Source organism: Cricetulus griseus, assembly GCF_003668045.3.
Source record: "Cricetulus griseus strain 17A/GY chromosome 1 unlocalized genomic scaffold, alternate assembly CriGri-PICRH-1.0 chr1_0, whole genome shotgun sequence".
Taxonomy (NCBI): Eukaryota; Metazoa; Chordata; class Mammalia; order Rodentia; family Cricetidae; genus Cricetulus; species Cricetulus griseus.
Window position 1 is genome coordinate 195,590,472 of NW_023276806.1, and position 20,099 is coordinate 195,610,570.

Here is a 20,099-nt window from a genome sequence, read left to right on the forward strand (position 1 = left end):
CGTGCGTGCGTGCGTGCGTGCGTGCGTGCGTGCGTGTGTGTGTGTGTGTGTGTGTGTGTGTGTGTTGAATTATTTTTGAAATTTGAGATTCACATTGCTTTTGAGGCATGGGGAAATCCCTGAAACAGTTTTTAAGTAAAATTGTAATATTTGTGCAAAGAGATACATTTATTTCATTCCTCAAAAGTGCTTCCTACTTCCCCAACCTGATCTATCAAGGCTTTTTTGTCCATTCATAACCTTTCTACACACACACACACACACACACACACACACACACACACACACACACACACACACGTTATATATAATAAATATAGACAGATTTATGCTCTTAGTAAAATAATTACATGTGGCTATATATATAATTATAGGTATTTATTCTGTATAATAAATTTGTAATTTGGACCTCATAGGGCATCTAACCCCATCATTTTGCAATGATACCTAGAGAGGAGAACAGTGTGAGACAGTGCTATGGAGCTTGTCAAAAGCTGGAATAGGCCACACTCAGGTCTGTTTCCAGGCCAGGGTTTTCCCTTTACCTTCCTCCCTCTCTCCCATAGGTCACTCTCCTTCAGCAAAGCATTTGTACCTTAGAAGATGCTTAACTCCAAGGAAAACTCCTCACTTCCTAGAATCCAGAGGTAGTCATGATGTAGAGAAGGTCTTTGCACAGATGTGTCTTCCTGGGTGCCTGTTTAAGTTTATGTGCATGAGATATGCGGCCCACTGTATGTATGGCTTTTGGGACTTGAGTCAACTTCTCTGGACTTTGTTTCCCTCATTCATGAAACCCAAGCCCTAAGAGTACTCACCCCATTTGACTGATGTGATGATATAAAGAGGAAACAGACTTCGACTTGGGACCAGCACCTTATCAGAGTTAAATGAAAGTTGTTGTCACAGGATTTTCCTTGATTCGGACCACACAGCCACAATCTCCTGTCCCTGGCTCCATCACTGTGAGGGAGAGTGGGAAGCCATGCTATACTGTATGGTGCAACATAGAAGTGGGTGGTAGAATCCACGACACCTCATTCTTTCTTAATCTTAATGGTTTACAGCAAGAGATAGCCTTGGATCCTGGATGAGAATAAGTATGGTCCTTGACATCTGAGCAAATCCTCTGCCTCCTACACTCCACTTCAGAATCTCTCCACCTTTCCTACTCCAGCCTAGAGTCAGGACAAAGCTAGTTGTGGTTATACAGTCTCACTTATGAAATTCATTTAAAGTATTTCATGTATTTAGAGAGTATGTTAAGGGGTGAATCACATTGCGTGTTCTTAGACTATATGGAGGTAATTCTCCTCCATAAACCTTCTTGCTATGGAGAGTTGCATGTTTCTGAAGCATAGCCTCTTTCTTTGTCTGATGTAGAGGACAAAATACCAGTCATGGGGTAACTGCAAAGCACAGTAAAGACCCTCAGCTTGGTACAGCCTAGTCGCAGTGGGGAGACAGAGAGGAAGAACTGATATGGAAGGTACCAGGACTTAACAATTAGTGATAAACATGAACGGCTACAGTGATGGTAAGAGCAAGAAGCAAGCAGGGAGAGAAAACATCCCCCTGTGGGTGACGAAGAGCAGGTTTGAGGTGTGCTGACCATCAGATGTTGGTGTCATGGCCAACTGAGGGTCTGGGTTCCTGTGGAAATTCAAGACAGGCCATTCTAGAGGCAAACATGTCCCACAACTATAATTTGGGCACACATTGCATAATGACCTTCTTATCCTCTCTGTTGGGTCACACTGGATGCAGATTACAAATTATAGAATTCAGACTGACAACATTGTTTTGGCTATAGGAAAGGAAACAGAGTCCTATTTTGCCATGTCCCTTCATTTTCTTCCAGACAACACCCCCAGGCAGGGTCCAAGGCCCCTTCCTGCTGCAAACCATTAAGATTAAGAAAGAATGAAGTGTCATGAATTCTGTCACTCACCTCTGTTTTGCAACATACAATATAGCATGGCTTTCCTTTCTCCCTCACAGTGACAGAGCTGGGAACCAGGAGCTTATGTCTATGTGGTCCGAGTCAAGGAATATCCTGTGATAACAACTTTAATTTAGCTCTGATAGTGTGCTGAGTGTTGAGCTAAAAGTCTGCTTGCTTGTTACATCTTCACATCAGCCGAACGGGTGGGTACTCTTAGTGCTTGGGTTTCAGGAGTGAGGAAAACAGAGGCCAGAGAAATTGCTTTTTCTCCTGCTAGTGAGCCATTTCTTCACTGGCATCAGAGCCTACTTCTTCTGGATTCTGGTGTATACTCAAGACCAGCTGAGACATCCAGACTTGTGGACCAAACAACTATGGGATTCTTAGACCTTCCATTGGTAGACAGGCATTGTTTGACTAGCTGGACCACAGCCTGTAAGCCATTCTAATAAATCCCCCCCCACACACATATTCATTCTGTAAGTTGTGTTCCATTATAGAACCCTGACTAATACACCTAGAAATTAACACCACCAGGACAGAGTAAGTGCTGGCCTAATGGATACCTGGATATGAAGCTATTAGTATGTTAATACATTTGTATACTATATGAGTGCATTGATGACTGATTATTCCAGCCACAGACTCCCAGGACCCTGGTGACTTTGATAGCCTCAGTTTTCACATCTGAAGCATGGGAGAAACAATTCCTATGGGGACAGGGACAATACCTATGGGTTTGGCTCAGAGCCTCTGAGTCCTGAGATCAATAGTGTAATTGCTATGAAACACATAGGCCGTGGTGCCGCTGCATAAATAATTGTAATCACTGTGGCCAGTGACAGATAGGATGGTTTTCCAATATCTTATTCTAAAATGCATTTCTCTGCAATTAAATCCACAGGCTTTTTGGCAGAATGAGCATCCCATATAGACACATAGTATTCTTTTTCCTTGTTAGGCACTGAGGCACTTCAACTCTGGCACCTCCTTTTCCTCTAGGCGCTCCCTTACCGAGGTCAAAGGTTACCATCTGACTTGAGTGTGTCTCTAGGCCCCTCAATTGAGGGTGGGATGGATAAGAGGTGGTCAAAGGAGTCTTTGTAGTATCCTAGCCATCCCCTCCCCTTGGCCCCTGGGCTCCCAGAATTCTACATCTGTGCATTCCAGTTCTAGCTGGTGACATCATCCAGGCACAGGGATGTCCTTCTCAGAGCTCCAACTCGAAGTCAGGGAAGGGTCCTTCCCCACAGTGCCTTTGGGGACAGAGTTTTCTGGCTCTGAGCCAATCACATGCCTCACCCCAGGCATCAAGAATTCCTAGGAGTTCATTTGGGACAATTCCAAGCATTTTTTGAGGGTGACTTCCATTAAAAAAAAATAAGGGGCAGAAGCTGTGCCTGGGGAGACCTACAGGAGCAGCGTAGAAAGAAATCACATGTGGTAGTTTGAAATATGGCACTGAGTGAGGCCCACTCCAAGAGGCTCCAGTCACTTGTTACTGGGCAGTAACAGACCTTCTCACCAGGTCGTGTGACAACATCTACCTTTAGATGCATTGTTGCCAAGTACAGGTTTGAAGCCAAAGAACGTCAACCTAAGACTGGAGTTCCTGTGGTGCCTTTTGTACTGTGAGCCCTGTATTTGAGAAGCACACAGACAGGAGGAAGGCTGAAAGAGCATAGAAGGAATCCCTGCTGTGATGCACCATGGGACCTTCCTGAGCAAGATGTGCACAGACAGTTGCTAGAGTACACAGAGGGCGTGGACTCTGTCTCAGCATCGAGTGGGATGGAGGAACTTTCCGTTCTCAGTGACACCTGAGCATGGATGCTATCTTCTCGCCTTGTTTTATTTTGTCTCCGCACTCCTTGGATAGATACTAGATAGATAGATAGATAGATGGATGGATGGATGGATGGATGGATGGATGGATAGATAGATAGATAGATAGATAGATAGATAGATAGATAGATAGATAGATAGATAGATAGATAGATAGATCTATCATCTGGTTCTGAGCTTTTCAAGTCTCTTAATATCTCAAAGCAACCCTCAGTCATTCATCCAGCAACCAGGTGGTGCTACTTGGACCAGTGTGGCTCTCCGTGTGGAGCTATCATGTGGTCCTAAGGTCAAGAGGTTGAAAGAGGAAGACTCCCCATCCTTGTTGGCATTCTCCCTCTTCTGGTTAGCTGATTCTTCACTCCTTTGTCCCAAGTAAACATAGACTTTTTTTGCTACATAACAGCACACACATCTGTCCCTGCAAGGAAGCCTTCATGCTCCACAGACAGACTGGTGCCCCAGCAGCTTGATGAGGCTATGGGGAAAGGACCAGAGCAGAGCTCATCAGTGAGAGCAGATGTCGAGCTAATACACACTTGTCTGGTGCTCCCTGGGTGATTTATTTCTCAAGAAAATTGCAGAACAGTACCTAGGGGACAAGCAACAGTTGGTCTCCCGAAGTTTCCCATAGACAGCTGGGAGCAATATAAGATAGGTTCTTTGTGTTAGGAGGCCTGGTGATCCTTTAGGATGATGGGACATTAGGAGAGGTAAGCTTAGGAGATAGTCACAGGGTGTCTAAGAACTCTGGGACCCTTTGGGGTGTGTCCCATTATGAATGGAGTGCTCATGTTCATTAGTAAATTTAGTAAACACCTATTAAACAACTGTTGTGTGGGGAACTTGCTGGGAAGCTCTGTTCTGTTATGATGCCATCCACATCGTTTGCTCCATCTGCATATCCATACTAATCAAGCACGCTGCATAACAATTAGCTTCAACTCACGTGTACATGCTCTTGCTCCTAGTGACCAAGAGTGGTTCAGACTCTACACAGTGAAATCTTCACAGTGGTCCTGAGATGGACTCTATGAGCCCCCGTATTTCATCTGAGGCCACCCAACGAACCAAATACATGCTGTGAATATTAATATGAGGCAAGATGGTAGGAGTATGGCTGGATCCATGACCTGACCCCTAATCATCGGCTCTTGGGACTTTGACCCTCTGGCATGGAAATAGAACATGCAGGAAACATAAGAGGAAGACAGCAGAGGCTTTGGAATCAGGCAGAGTACATGGTAACTTTGCTTGATGGCCAAGAGGCCACATTCTAGAAGTGATGGGAACAGGCAGCATCTTAAAGAATCCCTAATAAAGTGCCCTGGGGCCAGTTTCAGAGGGACTTGCTACAATAAGTCTTTCTGCCAAAGTTGCCTGAGCCCTACTGCCATGTGGGCAGTCTCCACCAGCCGCCTAAGTTCTGCCCGTCACATGGATGGACAAAATAATACACAGACTTCTATTAGGTTCAAATGCTGCTTGGCCAATGACTAGGATTTCTCATCTGTTAGCTCAGTCTTAATTATCATAAATCTATATATTTAGTAAGACTTATCTTATAAAGGATGCCTTCCGCTGGCACCTTCTCTTGCCAGTGGCTCACATGGTGCCGTTCGAGGGGTTGAAGGGGAAAAGGTGTTTGTCCTTGCTTAAATATGAGTCTCCTTGCTATGTCATTTCTGGCCTGGATCACCACTTCTCTACTACATTTCCCAGAATCCCCTTTGACTCCTAGTCCTGCCTAACTTGCTGCCTCATTGGCCAAAGAGAACTTTATTCAACAATCAATAAGATAAGCATACACAGAAGTACTTCCCCCATCAGGGACTAGTGAACTAGACAGGTTGAAGGGAAGCAGAAAGTGTATTGAAGAAATGTGTTTTAGTTAGGATTACTGTTGCTTTGACAAAACACCATGACCAAAGCAACTTGGGGATGACAGGGTTTATTGGCTTACACTTCCACATCGTAGTGCATCATTGAAGGAAATCAGGACAGAAACTCAAACAAGGCAGGAACCTGGGGGCAGGAGCTGATACAGAGGCCATGTAGGGGTGTTGCTTACTGGCTTGCTCAGCCTGCTTTCTTATAGAACCCAGGTGGTTCTTATAGAACCACCTGCCCAGGGATGGCAGCACCCACCATGGGCTGGGCTCTTACCTATTGATCACTAATTAAGAAAAAGCCTTACATCAGATCTTATAGAGGCATTTTCTTAATGGAGGTTCCCTCCTTTTAGATAATTCTAGCCTGTGTCAAGCTGATATAAAACTAGCTGGGAGAGAAGGTGAAGGGGGCACAGATGAAAGAATTATATTCAAAGGCCACTGTGTCTTGGAGAGCGGGTCTTGGAGAGACCTGCAATGCTTTGGATGGTTAATATTCCAATGTTATTGGGAAAGACAGTGGAGGGACGGTCCTGGAAGGTTCTAGGTTTTAGTCGGGGTGATGCTGTAGATTGATGGTGGCCATATGTAAAAGAGGGGCTGAAGGTGGAAAAGTCAAGATGCAGATGAGGACACAGGTCAGAGACATTGGTCAAAATATCAATGAGGTGGGGTTTATATCCAGACTGGAGGATCCCAAGTGTGTGCTGACTGATAACGTTGCGGGTGAAAAGGAGTATAGCCTGGATGAAACTCAGACAGCCCCTCTTTCCCCATCCAGTGAACACTTGCTATGCCCAGCTGTCACCTTCCAGCTTTAGTTAGAATCTGACCATTTCAGATAAAAACAACATCAAAAAAGATGCTGCACCCACCAGCTCTGGCAGGGGCCCACCATTTCCAAGCCAATTGCATTTTCCTGAGCTTCCAGCTAGAGAGGGGTTTCCCAGATCCCCATAGAGAGTGCTGAGTGCCCCCCATTCACAGTCATCGAGCTTGCTCTGGCTTTCCCACGCTTTGCTCATGGAATGTTCTGTGTGTGCACATGTGTGTGGACAGAGGCCAAGCATGAGTGTCAGTCCTCAAATGCTACCAGCCTTGCTTTTTAAAATTAGGTCTCACTGGTCTGGAAGTAGCCCAGGAGCTGGATCCACCTGTCCCACCTCATCAGCACTGGATTAGAAACCTGCACCAGCTAATTTTATGTGTGGGTTCCGGGGATCAAACCCAAGTTTTAGTGTTTTCTGGGTGAACATTTTATTGATTGAACTATCTCCCTAGTCTCGATTGCTAGTTTTTATTGAAACATGATGGTTACCCCTTTATTAAATATTTTACATGCTTGGGGCATTATCATTCTGACACAATATCAATAATGATGAAGTTGTTATTATCTCTGCTTTTTTAAACTTGAGCAAAGGGATGCTTGGAAAAGTCCAGTAGATTGTCTCAGTCCACACAGTTCCTAAGTGCCACAGCCAGGCTTCACAGTGCTTGCCCATGTGCCTAACTGCTGCCTGCTGATGGGCCCCATCTTGGGATGCTGACCTTTCAGAGCATGGATGAGAGTGGTCCAACTGCCAGGTACCAGAAGAAGCTGGTGCATGTAAAGTACACGGTGTGGTACCTGGCTCATGGTAGGTGGTGAATTAACTATCTATCCATCTGTACTTACTTTCTGAGAGTGGGAGCAGTCTGTCCAGCCTCCCATTGAAACAAACAAACATGAGGGATGGCCAAGCAAAATTTGTGAAGGAAGACTACTCAGGACAAAAGGTGGCGAGCAACACTAAGCTTTCAAGTCTGTAGCACCAACATACAGACTCCTAAAGTATCTCTGGAACCAGGGAGACAATTTAAAAATATCCTGCATTTGAAATATGTCAGGCTGAGCCTTTCCTGGTCCTTGCTTTAAATCAACCATGTCAACTTTGCTTTTCATGTCTTCCAGTTCTGTACCATCTATAGTTGGAGATTTTCTCTTGTGTTACTACCCATGCACATGTGTAGTTCAGAGGTCAAGATCCCTGATTTTTTTTTTTTTTGCTTTGGACAGTTCAGGGCAAGAAGGTCTAATGCCTGCATAGAAGTCATCACTCAGCCCTTTGAATGTGTATACTAGGACTGGTTTTGCTGCCAGTGTTTAGTAATGCAGTCGTGGCGTGGGATTCCTGCACACACAGTGCCTGTCTAATTAATTGCTGTTTACAGTCTTGCTGTTCCTTTTGCATTTTCTTTCTCCTGGCTACAATCAAGAAATCAAAACAAAGAGGCTTCATTGTGCTATTCTGGGGCAACTTAAACAGGCTAAAACATGGATGCCGGGTTCAGGCCCACTTTCTAAGTCTCAGAATGGAGAGGCACACCATAGTATATAGTAGACAGAGTTCACACTGATAGGGAAATAGGGCATGGTTGCCTACAAGGGCCTGTGAAGGGCAGCTCAAAAACCATCCTGCCCCTGTATCTTTCATAAAGAGCATCCCTTTTCATCAAATAGAGAAGCCATACATCATGAAGGCAAATGGAGATGTCAATGGGTATTTTTGTTCATTCATTATTTATTCATTCATTCACCCAATAAACATCTGAGCAGCTACTCTGTGCATAGTTCAAAGGTTTGAGAGATATACCCTGATAAAGGTTTCTGCATTCCAGCAAGGGGACACATAATAACTTTAATAACTGAGTACATTGTAGATAAGTTATAGGGTAACAGGTACTATGGGAGAAGAAAAAAAGAGAGCCAGAGAAAGCAGATGGGAAGTGGCAGCAAGGGACCAGGGGTGATTCGAAAAACAAAAACCCTGGAGAAATTCAAAATGTTACTGAGTGAGATTTTCTCAACAGATGTCTTTGGTTTGTCGTTTGATGCATACTGTCAGCAAGTGGGCACGTAGGGCATAAGGGAAGCCGGCTAGGAAGAGGGTATACTTCTCAATGCCCAGAGTCAAATGAGGACTTGAGGCCTCAGTCCGCCACCATACAAAGCTGGCATCTCCTCCCCAGAGATAGAGAAGGAGTAAGGAATTGCCTTCTCAAAGTGTTTAGCACCACAGCTAGCCAAAGTACTCATGCCTCCCCCTAGATCTTACCAGGGATGTTCCAAAGGCTGGGTTTGAACTGAGACTTGCTTCTTCTTTGGACATGTCCTGTTCATGTATGTGTGCATACAGAGGTGTGTATGTGCATGTGGTGTGTGGTGATTCTAACCATAGCATCTCATACTAGGGTTGGCTTCTCTAGATCATGCATTTAACAAATGAGCACCTATTATGTCACTGACTCTGGCCTTCTGTGGTGTGGCTATTTTTTTTCTTTAATCTGTTTCTGTAGCCTGTGTGGCAAGATGCTGAGACAGAGACCAGGGCTACACCAACTAGCGCCTGGGGTGATCAATTAAATAAAATACCCACAGGGGATTTGATGGCTCCTGGTGTGTCTTTCTGAGAGAATCAAAGTCCTCTAGTGAGGACTGAGTACTTATCCCTGACCAAGGGCCCTCATCACTACTGCCTAGGTGACAGGGCCAGGAAGCTGAGACAGCCAAAGTCATGCACTTCAGATTTCTGAGAGGAAGAGGCAAAGGCCAGGTCCTTCCATTTCCTCCTTAGGGTCTTTGCCTATCCCTGTCTGCCCCAGCAAAGCCCAACTTTGCAAACTAACTGCATAGAGCCTTCTTCAGATTCTGGGTACTTGGGAGGCCAAAGCATAGCTGTAGCCTGACTTGAAAATGGGGTATGCCACCTGCACCCTGCCATCCTGAGAAATACAGACCTCCAATCTGGGCTCATGGTGAGCTTGCTCATTGCCTCTGTGTTTGAGATTGAAGTTCCACACAGAGACTTCAGAGTGGGATGGGGCATACCTCTAAGTTTAACCTGCACCCCTCCCCTCCATTGCCAGTTCTGCCTCCATTTCCCTGCCTTCCAGGAAAAAGTAAAAATTAGAAAACAACAACCTGATTTTCACCTTTTTGTACCTGGACATAGCCTAGCAGCCTGGCAGGTATAGAGCTGTTCACGGGGAAGCTAGAAGAGAATATGCAGGGAGGGAGGAAATGGGGGAGGGCAGGGGTGGCCCAAGTCTTCAGAGATGAATGGCACTGTTTGCTCATTAGGGAGATTATTTCAAGCAAGACGGCAGCCAGAACGCTCTAGTGCAAGCATCTGCCTGCTACTGGGAGACGATATTTATTGTTCAGTCCTTCAATGGATGTAAATAAACAGCCCCGGCCCAGATAATGTTCCAATAAACAAACAAGCAGCTGCCAGGAGCTCCCTGGATGGCCGACCTTTGTGGAGGCCACCCTGCTGATGTTTCAATAACAGTCTGCCTGGCAGCTCAGAGACTCACTGTGCCAGGGATGGAGATAGGTGCCTTACTGACTGGTGGATAGGCAGGGGGCCAGAGGCTGAAGGATAGAGGCTGGCTGCCTAGAAAGATCCTGGGCTGGAGACTGACTGGCTAGAGAAGGTGGGTAGGGTAGCCTGGACACCCAGAGTAGTGTGTGTGTGTGTGTGTGTGTGTGTGTGTGTGTGTGTGTGTGTGTGTGTGTGTCTGTGTGTCTGTGTGTCTGTGTGTCTGTGTGTCTGTGTGTCTGTGTGTCTGTGTGTCTGTGTGTGTGTGTCTGTGTCCCTGTTAAGCCACATGGAAGGAGTGGTACAGTGCATGCCTTAGCTGTAACAGAGCCTCCTGCATGGGCCACAAAGGGGTGGTGTTCAATTGTTAAGTCCTAGTGTGACCTTTCCAGTTGTCAATACTGAAGTGCATCTGTGTCCTTGGTAGTTAGCCCATTACCATCTAATTGTCTGGCTGCCACCTTCTCCCCAGCAGATGTAGCTGATATAGCTGGAAGCCTCCAGAAACCTGCTCCCACAGCAACTGTTTGACTAGTTGGTCCTGTGCCACAAGCAGATGGGCCTAGCAAGTGCCAGGCTAGATTAGAACCATGGCTGTGCATCTGAGCATCTTAACTTCCTTGACCTGAAGGAGGCCATACCAAGGAGTAATGCTTACAGTTCCCAAACATCAAAAATATGAGGACTATGAAACACACTGTGACATGCTACACTTGGAAGGTTCTGGGAAGATTCTAGTATATTGTGGTTGGGCAAGACCTATGCCTATGGCCCACCCAAGAAGATAGTCACCAAGATGAATTCTTAGCCAAGTTAGTAAGTATAAAATAAGAGTGTAGAGATGAGAATAGTCTAGAATGACATCATCCAATATGGTAGCCATTACCCACATAGTAAGCACCCAAAATGTAGATGTTCCAAGTAAGATGTAAAATATATGTAAAATATAACTCAGATTTCAATGATTTAGGCTCAGAAGAAGTATGTAAAAATATCTCATTGATAGTTTTGCACATATATATATGTATATATATACATATATATATATGTTAATGTAATCATATTTGGAACATACTGGGTAAGATAAAATATTACAATCATTAACTTTACTATCTTTTTTTAAAAAATGTGACCACTATTAGAAATCTTTAATGGCAGAGATGGCCCACATCAGTAGTTTACATATTTCTGTTGTTGAATGCTGTCTAGAACATTCCAGGGCTCAGGTGGGTCCTGGAAGAGCATCTTTCTCTGCCACTGGACAGACAGGAAACACTTAGATCTGTTTCATTTATTTCATCCTCATGACATTGTTGAAGAAAGATGCCCACACTTCCTCCTCTGATATCCTTTTCATATATTTAGTTTTACTTTCCTGCCAGCCGTAATTTTATGAAACCATTAGTACTATCAATTTTGCTCCTTTGATTCAGTCTTTTTAATGACCTAAGAGATTTAGTAACCCATGGAGGCTTTTAAGTTACTGAAGTTTCGTGGTCCAGATTGCTGTGTTGAAAGCCCTTTGTCATGTGACCTGTGAGCTACCTGTATGTACTATCACTTGGAGCTTGCCAACCCTGGTTATACCCTAAACAGTTGTTCAGACTCCCTAGAAAGAGCCAGTATCAGTGTTAAAACACCTCTTTGCTCACTGACCTCATTGATAGAAAGATTGAACCATTAAGGAGCCAAGCCTCCTGGAAGGCCAGGTTGGGGTCACTTTTCCTCTGTAGAATCTAGCTCAGTCTAGACAGTCATTCAGAAAATGTAGGACACAGAATGAATGAGCACATCACCACACGAGGGAACTCAGAGTGGGCATGTGAATTCCTCTTTGGTGACTGCCTCAAATTAATGTCCTCCAACATCCAAATATGCACCCATGACCCACGCACAATTGGTCTACATTTTGTCTTTAAATACAACAGACTTCTCTATTGATCTGTTCCCATCACTCAGGATCCACAAGTATCATCTGCATTGTATAAAGTAACAAACCTTGTTTTTTTTTTTTTTTTTTTTTTTTTTTTTTATGCTACTACTTCAAACGTCTTGGGGGTGGCCTTTGTGCTGTGACTGAAGCACAGCCACTGGCCAACAGTGTCCTTCTAAGTCAACACTCACTTCCTTGTCATGGTTTGAAATGTTGTTCCTGAGCTGATCATGAGTTCCAAACATCTGAACTATGTTCCCACCTTCTAAAAGACTGGGCTGAATGAGATAACCCATGTTGTGTTTAGGTAGATATGGTCAGGAAGATGGCCGTGTGCTATCCTACAGGAATGCTGTCTAACATTTTGTTGTGTGCCCTGGGGTACTAGAACCAGAAAATGTCATACTGGGGCCCCTGTTCTTGATTATGACACCTCTTCCCTGCATCATGCCTAGCAACTTAGAGTCCATTGTTGGATTGGTAGAGTGCAGTTTCATTTACTCAATAATGAATTGCTGTATACTAACCATGTCCTACAGTCTATGAGGAATACCCTTGGGTCTCACCCCTGTCTCCCCCATAATAGCTCCTCCCTCACAGTCAGCCCACAGAAGGCAGAGTCCCTTTCTGTAGTTCTGTCCCCACTGTTGGGTTTTTTTGTTAGCCCCCAAAGCTTAGAATCATCCTTGAAGTTTCCAGCTCCCTTCTCTGGACCATGCATTAAAAAAAAATAATATAATAAGACTAGAGGCAACACTAATGCTTGGGGAGTTCTCAGTGCTATTTCTCCATGCAGAAATATGTCTTTTCCTGTCTCTAAGTCAGTTCTATTTCTTTGGTCAAACCGCCTGTGATCCCGTGGAGACTCATTATTTTAAAATACCTTTTCATGTGGAGCCTTGTCAAAGGCTTTTGGAAAAACTAAATAGCTAAGAGGCAAATGCTGATCCAGCAATCGGGAGAGGCCTGGGTTCTAGTCTAGCCTGACATGGTTTTCCACTGAACTTTGGGCAAGATTCAGATCAGTCCCCATTTCAGTTGCTTCATCAATAAAATGAGAATGATTATGCTGACAGTCAACAGCATAAAAATTTTACGACCACCAGATGAGAGAGTGTTACTGAAGAATACTTTGCAAGGTCTAAAACAAAAATATAAGGGCTCATTATTTTGAAATTTCACTTCCTCGTGTTCATTCATATGCATGTTCCTCCCCAAAAGAACTGCAGTAGATAAAGACATGATTTCTTCACCACCCCAGGGTAATGTTTGCACAACACAGACTCCTAGACAGACTGCAGATTCATCTCAGCAATAGGACTGAGTTAAGTGTTAGGGTTTGAGGTCCGGGGTAATGGTTCAATATAATGTGTGAACTCATAGAAGCATGGACAATGAAGTTAATCGGGTCTGGGTGTGACTCCATGTCGATGCTCACTGGATATGTCACCTTGGACAAGTTATTTAGCATCCCAGGCATCACCTACAAGTAGGGACAATATTAATCTGGTGACAAATTTATGAGATGTAAATACCAGACATTGCCTATTCCATGAAGAATAATTCTCATTTGTAAGCTAGTCCATTCTGCCTAAATTTTAGGACTGTTCACCAAACAGCCAATTTTACTATAAACTTGCTCATGTCTTGTGTTTAGTTCTCTCAGAAAATAGATACATGAGTTCTTTTCTTATATATAAAGTTGTGATCAGGATTGTAGGAGAGGAGAAGAGGAGGAGAGATACCTTCCTAGCTGTTCTCCTGCTCTGGCAGAATGTGGAGGGTAGGAAACAAAAAGGCCAGGCCCCATTGGCGTCTGTAGGATCCTTACTGTTTTCATAGGTTGTCTGCTACATCTGGTTTATCACCCTATCCTAAGCAACAGGGAAGTTAGAGGCAGGTGATAACAAACAGTCCTGAGGCATTGAATCTAACTTCTAATGGGGATCAGACCAAGGCATGAGATGGTCCCTATGGGTGTCTGTGTCTGTTAGGGGCCTGAGGAAGCTGACATCAGCCAGGGTGCTCAGCATCACTCTGTTCCCACTCCAGAACTCCTCCTGGCTGGGGATGAAGTCTGGTTAGGCCATTGGCCACAACACTAGCTTCACCACCAGACTCGTTTTGCAAAGATTTCTGTTTCTTTTTTGTTGAGAAAGAACCTGGCCAATGTGTCCACTGATGGTTCAGCAGTAGGTACAGATATGGAGGTGGATGCCTCTGAGGCATTTCTACCTCAGAGCTGAGCATATCTCTTCAGGCTGGTTTTCCTATTGTTGTTTTCATGAGCATAATGGGAAATCAGCAAAGAGGAGTCTCAATTTCATTTATTTGTTCATTTGAAAATAGTGGTCAAGCAATCAAATTCAAAACCATCAAATCAACTAGTATCTGAGTTCAGTGAACTTGGGAGAAATGAAGCATTCTGGTCATCCAATGTATCAGGTTTCGCCAGTTGTGGTGTCCCCTTCTATCATTTAGCTCCTCTGAATAACTCTTTTGTTCTCTTTGAGCTCATAAGAGGTTGAAAATTGCAAGGTAAAAATTAAAATGACTACATAATGATGGCATTTGGAATGCAATGTGTTCTTTAGTTTTGTTATTGGAATCACTAAGGTTCCCTCCAGAGATGCCTTGTATTAGCAGCATACCATCAAGGCCTCTGATCCACTAACTCTCACTTAGCCATATCCTCAGGAGTACTTTTCCCACCTTACACAGGCAGTGCTATCTCATGGGGCATGATGCCTGCTGGATCAGTGTGGTTACATTTTAGGTGACTTTAGAGACTTGGGCCAGAGGCCAGATGAGCATTGTATGGGGTTGGGAAGCCCAAGTCCTTTCTAGGTTTGTTAGCAGTGATGGGGTGTGTGGGGAGGAGGACGTCTGTTCTGGTGGTTTCCACATTGCCTAGACATTTCTAGGAAGAACTTTGGGATGGCCCAAGGATCATGTAGTTATCTAAGTATTCTTGAAAGACTGAGGATGGCTCATGAGCGAGGCACATTTTCCAGTGATTTCCTTCCTCAGACCATGAATGGAGCCTCACAACGAGCTATTTCAGGACTCACTATCTATTTCAAATCCTGAAGTATAAGCTACTATTTTTTATGGACCAAAGGAGATCAGAGATGTGGAATTTCTGGGATTGACTCCTCGAGTCTTTTCCAAAGCAGAACGGTGATATCTGGATGGAAGTCTCAGTGACTAAACCGACATCCATATATCAAAAATACTTGTGCTAACAAATGTCAGTCTTTCTTCTAGTTTTTCTTATGTGAGATGATTTCAAGACCCTTCATTTGGATGCTAGCCCCAAGCTCATCTCTAAAGACTTGCACTGACTCAGTGAACTGATCCTAGGGCTTAGCAAACCAGAGACAAAACCAGATTCTTTTCAAAGCTCAGGTTTGTCTGTTTCCTCCTTCCTCCATGATCCTCCAGTAGTTGGCCACAGTGGGCTTCTGTCACTTATAGCTTTGGGTTTGAATTCTAACATCTGCAGAGGCTGAGCTTCCTGCCTTTGACTTTTGGGAGTGTTTCTAGGCTAAAGTTGGGCAGTGAACAATACGAAATCTAAATCCATCATAGTGGTTTGAATGAGACGCCCCCCCGCCTTAGTCTTGGGCATTTGAAAACTTGTTCTTCATTTGGTGGTGTTATTTGGGGAAGCTAGGAGGTGTGCCTTTGAGAGGAAAATATGTCACCTACTGCCGGTTTGCCCTCTCTGCTTCATGCTTGTGGTTCAAAATGTGAGCCCTTAACTTCCTACTCCTGCCACCATGCCTGTCACTTACTGCTATGCTTCCTTCTCCGTCATCACAGATTTGTATCTCTCTGGAATCACAAGCCCAAATAAATTGATCCCCATGTAAGTTGCCTTACATGGTGTTTTATCACGGCAATAGAAAAGTAACTAAGACATTCACCTCACCTTCCTTCTTCCTTTTCTCTGCAGATCCGGGTGGATGGGCCCAAGGGGAATGCCCTCCAGTATGAGACTGTGCAGGTGGTAGACCCAGGCCCAGTTCTCCGGGACATGGCCTTTTCCAAGGACCATGAGCAACTCTACATCATGTCAGAAAGGCAGGTAAGGCTGTTGAGCTCTGCTCAACATTTGTCTTGCAACTAAATGCTAGCCTGTGGCTCCGTAGAAACCTACAGGATGCCAGCTGCAGAGAGGTGATTTGATTTATTTAGCTCAGTGTGTTTCCTTTCAGTTGTGCTGCCTGGGGACCAGGGCTGGGTCTGTTGTAACAGGAATGGAACATTTGAAATATGAAAATATCCATGAGTCTAGGACAAATCCACTGGATTCAAAATGATGGTGTGGATAGGCTCAAAACCAACATTTACTACCTTGAAGAAGAACTCTTAAATGTAGAACCCCAAGTTCCTGGTCAGATTCCCCTACACAAAGGATAACCACCTATCAAAGTCACCTTTCAGGTCCCAAGAGATCTGTGTGATAGCAAAGATTTATTGCTGTAAGAAACCTAGGTAAGTGAGCATCATAGACGAACCCGATGGATGAAGGTTTGCAAAACAGTGCAGTGAAATGAGATGACCCATCCTGTGGTCTGAGCACTCCCATGTACCTCCAACCCAGTGGAACCTCCAGAAGAGTACGTGATAACCAATCTGTGAACAGATAAGGCACAGGGATGACTGTTGGCTGAAACTAAGCAGGACTTAGCAATGTTAGATTTGGTTCTGGAGCTTAGCCAAGTGCTAAGTAAGCTATTCAGGGGTCCTCAGTGCAGACCAGAGACAATTGCATATAATTAAAGGTGTTTCGTTGTCCTTTAACTCACTGCCCAGAGTGTTAGATTCCACAGTATATCCCAGAACCCCAAGTGTGGGCCAGCACTGTGTACCTCTGCCCCATTATTTCTAGGGGGTCATATTGGAAGCTGTCTATCTAGCTCATGAATATGGATGCCTGAGCACTGAGTGACAGAGGCCATGGCCATGAGGGACAGCTCTCTCTCTTATTCATCTTCATTAGTGTGCCTGAACTCTCTAGAGGACCGTGCTGACAGAGTCTAGATTGTTCTACGTGTCCCGACTCCATGGAGTGAGGGAGATGAATTCCACATTATGCCACCCACAGAAGTTGTCCATTATGTCATGGAAGCCCACAGTAGCCCCACCCTTCTTAGGAGCTTGATGACATCTTCTCTCAGTGTGGGTCTCTGGATCTGCCAGCTTCAGCAATACAGGGATTCATTGTGGTGCTCTTTGGAGGCCACCATGGCTTGGGAATGGTGAGATATTTTGCTCTGGGATTGGATATAACTGGGATGGAATGAACAGCTGGTGGCAAATCTATCCCCCAGCTGCAGTTTTTCTTTTCTTAGTGCGATTCCCCACTCCTTACTCTTTGCCTAAGTCTATGGCCACAGGAGATGGGGAGGGGAATGACTTTCTTTGATGGAACTGAATTCTTTAAAGAAGGCCCAAAACCTGAGCACAACATTGAACATTTCAACATCCCTTGCCTGATCTGAAATCCAGAATTACTAAACCTGGGACTTAAAACACTGAAGGACTTTGAAAGACTTGAAAGCTAAACTACTAGTGCAAAACTATCAGCACTCTCTGGTAACAGTGAATGTGGGCATTCCTCTACCTTTGAAGAACCCAGATGAAGACTTACTGTTCTCATCTGGTTCTCTTTCCTCTAGTGTGCTCCCTATGCACTCTGGCTTGGTGATGAGACAAGTTGGGAACTTGATTATGGCATATTGAACAGGAAAGAAAGGCAGGAGTAAGAAGTTCAGATGTTCATCCATTTTGGAGTTGTTCTTCACAGAGACCCAAAAATCAAAACCAGAGGTCTCATTGCCTGGGTCAGCACTGGTGTCCGATGGGTTGGCAGATTCATTGTGTAGCACAGTGGTTGAGGGCACAGGCACCACAACATCTGAGTACATTAGTTGTTTAGCATTGCTGCAACCAAATACCTGGCAGGGGCAGCTTAAATGTGATTTTATAAACTCATGATGCAAGGGATACAGTCCATCATGGCAAAGAATACTAGAGAGGGTCAGTTCTAGGCAACTGGAGCTTGCAGTGGCTTGCTTGTATTGGGGTAGCAAACAAGAATCACAGAACTCAGGCTAGATATGGAGTTAGGCTGTAACCCTCAAAGACCTGCTCCCAGTCATCTTTGTCTACTAACTTGGCCCCATGTCCCAGAGAGTCCATAACTTCTCAAACCAGTGCCACCATTGGTTTGAGCCTGAGGGGACATTTCACACTCAAACTGTAACATTGAGCATCAACCCTGACTTTTATATTTGGTAAATGTAGTGACATGGAAGTTCCAGAGTCATAGAGAATCATCATCCTTTGCTGCTATCTAACAGCTTGTACTCCAAACTTAAGTGAGATGACAGATCTAATAAGCTTAGCCATGAGGTCAATCCTTGGATTTCAAGCCAGACCTGTCCTTAACTGACTGGGTGACTCTAGTCATACCATTTGAGTGCCATCTTCTGATTTGCTTTCTCTGATACTGTGATAAAACACTGACCAAAAACAACTTTGGGGAGGAGAGGATTCACCTCCATAATGGTTGGAGTGGTGAAGTCCACCATTGATGGAAACTAAGGCAGGAACTCAAGGCATGAAGTGAGACAGAAACCATGGAGATATGCTGCTCACTTTTTTGCTTTCTATGGTTTGCTCAGCTTGCTTTTTTTTAGACATTTCAGGACCACTTGACTAGGGGTGGCACTGTCCACAGTGGGCTAGAGCTTCATGAAGCAATCATTAACCAAGAAATTCCTCATTAAAATGACCATGGACCAATCTAATGGAGACAATTTCTCAGTTGGGTTTCCTCTACCCACATAACTCTATTTTGTGTCAAGTTTAGAAATAACTGGCCCATTACCTGTCTTGCCTTTATTATCTGTAAACTAAGGGTAACAGTGATGAGCCACTTCACTTGAGAGTTTGAATAATCCAAGAGTAACATGTGCTAGTCTTCAGATTACTATTTTTTCTTCATGTGAGTAAAGACTTAAATATTCCTGAAGGATGTAAGTTAATAACATGAAACACCAAGGAATTTGTCCTGGGATTCATGGTCTTTGTCTATAAAGCCTCCACTAATGTGTAGTTGAGGGTACATGGAACACATGGTCTCTACTGCATCATCCAACTCTGCTGTCTTGACATAAAGCTGCCATTGACAGCATAGAAACACACAGGTGTGACTGTGCACAGCACCGCTGCATTCATCAAAATAAGTAGCAGGCAATAGTTTTACAAAACTTGAGTCATTTCTCAAGTGGAAATGTATTGAAGGATTCCCCTATCATTGGTACCTTGATAGAGCTATTGTGTGGAAAGGCTCAGAGAAATTTAGGAAGCTAAGCCTTCACCTGTGAACTTCAAAGCTTAGAAAAACCAGGCTGTCTTTGAATTGTTGCTTCTAAGGTCCCTCAATATCCTTGATTTCCAGTTACTTCTGTGGCTGCTGTTTCTTGGTTTCTACCTGGTCCCTCCTCCCCTTTCCTTTGTCTTCTTAATGTTATATTATTCTTTAATGATGATGTTCAGTCCCATGGCTTCACATCTTATCTCGTGCCCTCCACTGAGCCCTTCTAACACAGCTACTTGCCTTTGAGGCATCTTCATGTATGTGCATTCCATACACTTTCAACTTAGCTTGCCCAAGGCCACATTCTTCATCTTCCTCCATAGCATCCCTCATCTGTAATAATCCCTGTCTTAGTTAATAACAACCAAATCATCCAAATCATCCAAATCATCCATTATAGCCATCTTTGGCTTCTTTTTTAACCCATGACTCTACATTCCAACATATCAGGAAATTTATTGATTCTATAAAATATTTCCCAAATATGACAATTTCCCATATCATTGCTACCACGCTGGATCAAGCCTGATACTTTCAATAGACCCCTGTCTGCTTCCTCTGTAACTGTCAATATTTTCCCAGACTTTTTTTTCAAGGCACATAACATAATCTCTTAAAGTCTAAGTTAGAACATGCCATCATGTTCTAAATCAGCAAATTCTTCAGTACTGATGAGAGCCCAGAAGGCCTGTGTGGTACTTTTATTCATGTGTCTGGGGATTGGTTTTTT

At 44.1% G+C, this 20,099-nt stretch overlaps 1 protein-coding gene across 7 annotated transcripts in view; it reads left to right on the top strand.

Annotated features, from left to right (window-relative positions):
- The window catches only part of Plxna4 (plexin A4), a 568,362-nt gene that overhangs the window by 381,383 nt on the left and 166,880 nt on the right, over positions 1-20,099 (top strand). For all 7 annotated transcript variants that reach the window (XM_035451557.1, XM_027391406.2, XM_035451558.1 and 4 more), the window contains one exon: positions 15,935-16,066. In XM_035451557.1, coding sequence (XP_035307448.1) covers positions 15,935-16,066 — 132 coding nt within the window. The remainder of the gene's footprint in view (positions 1-15,934; positions 16,067-20,099) is intronic.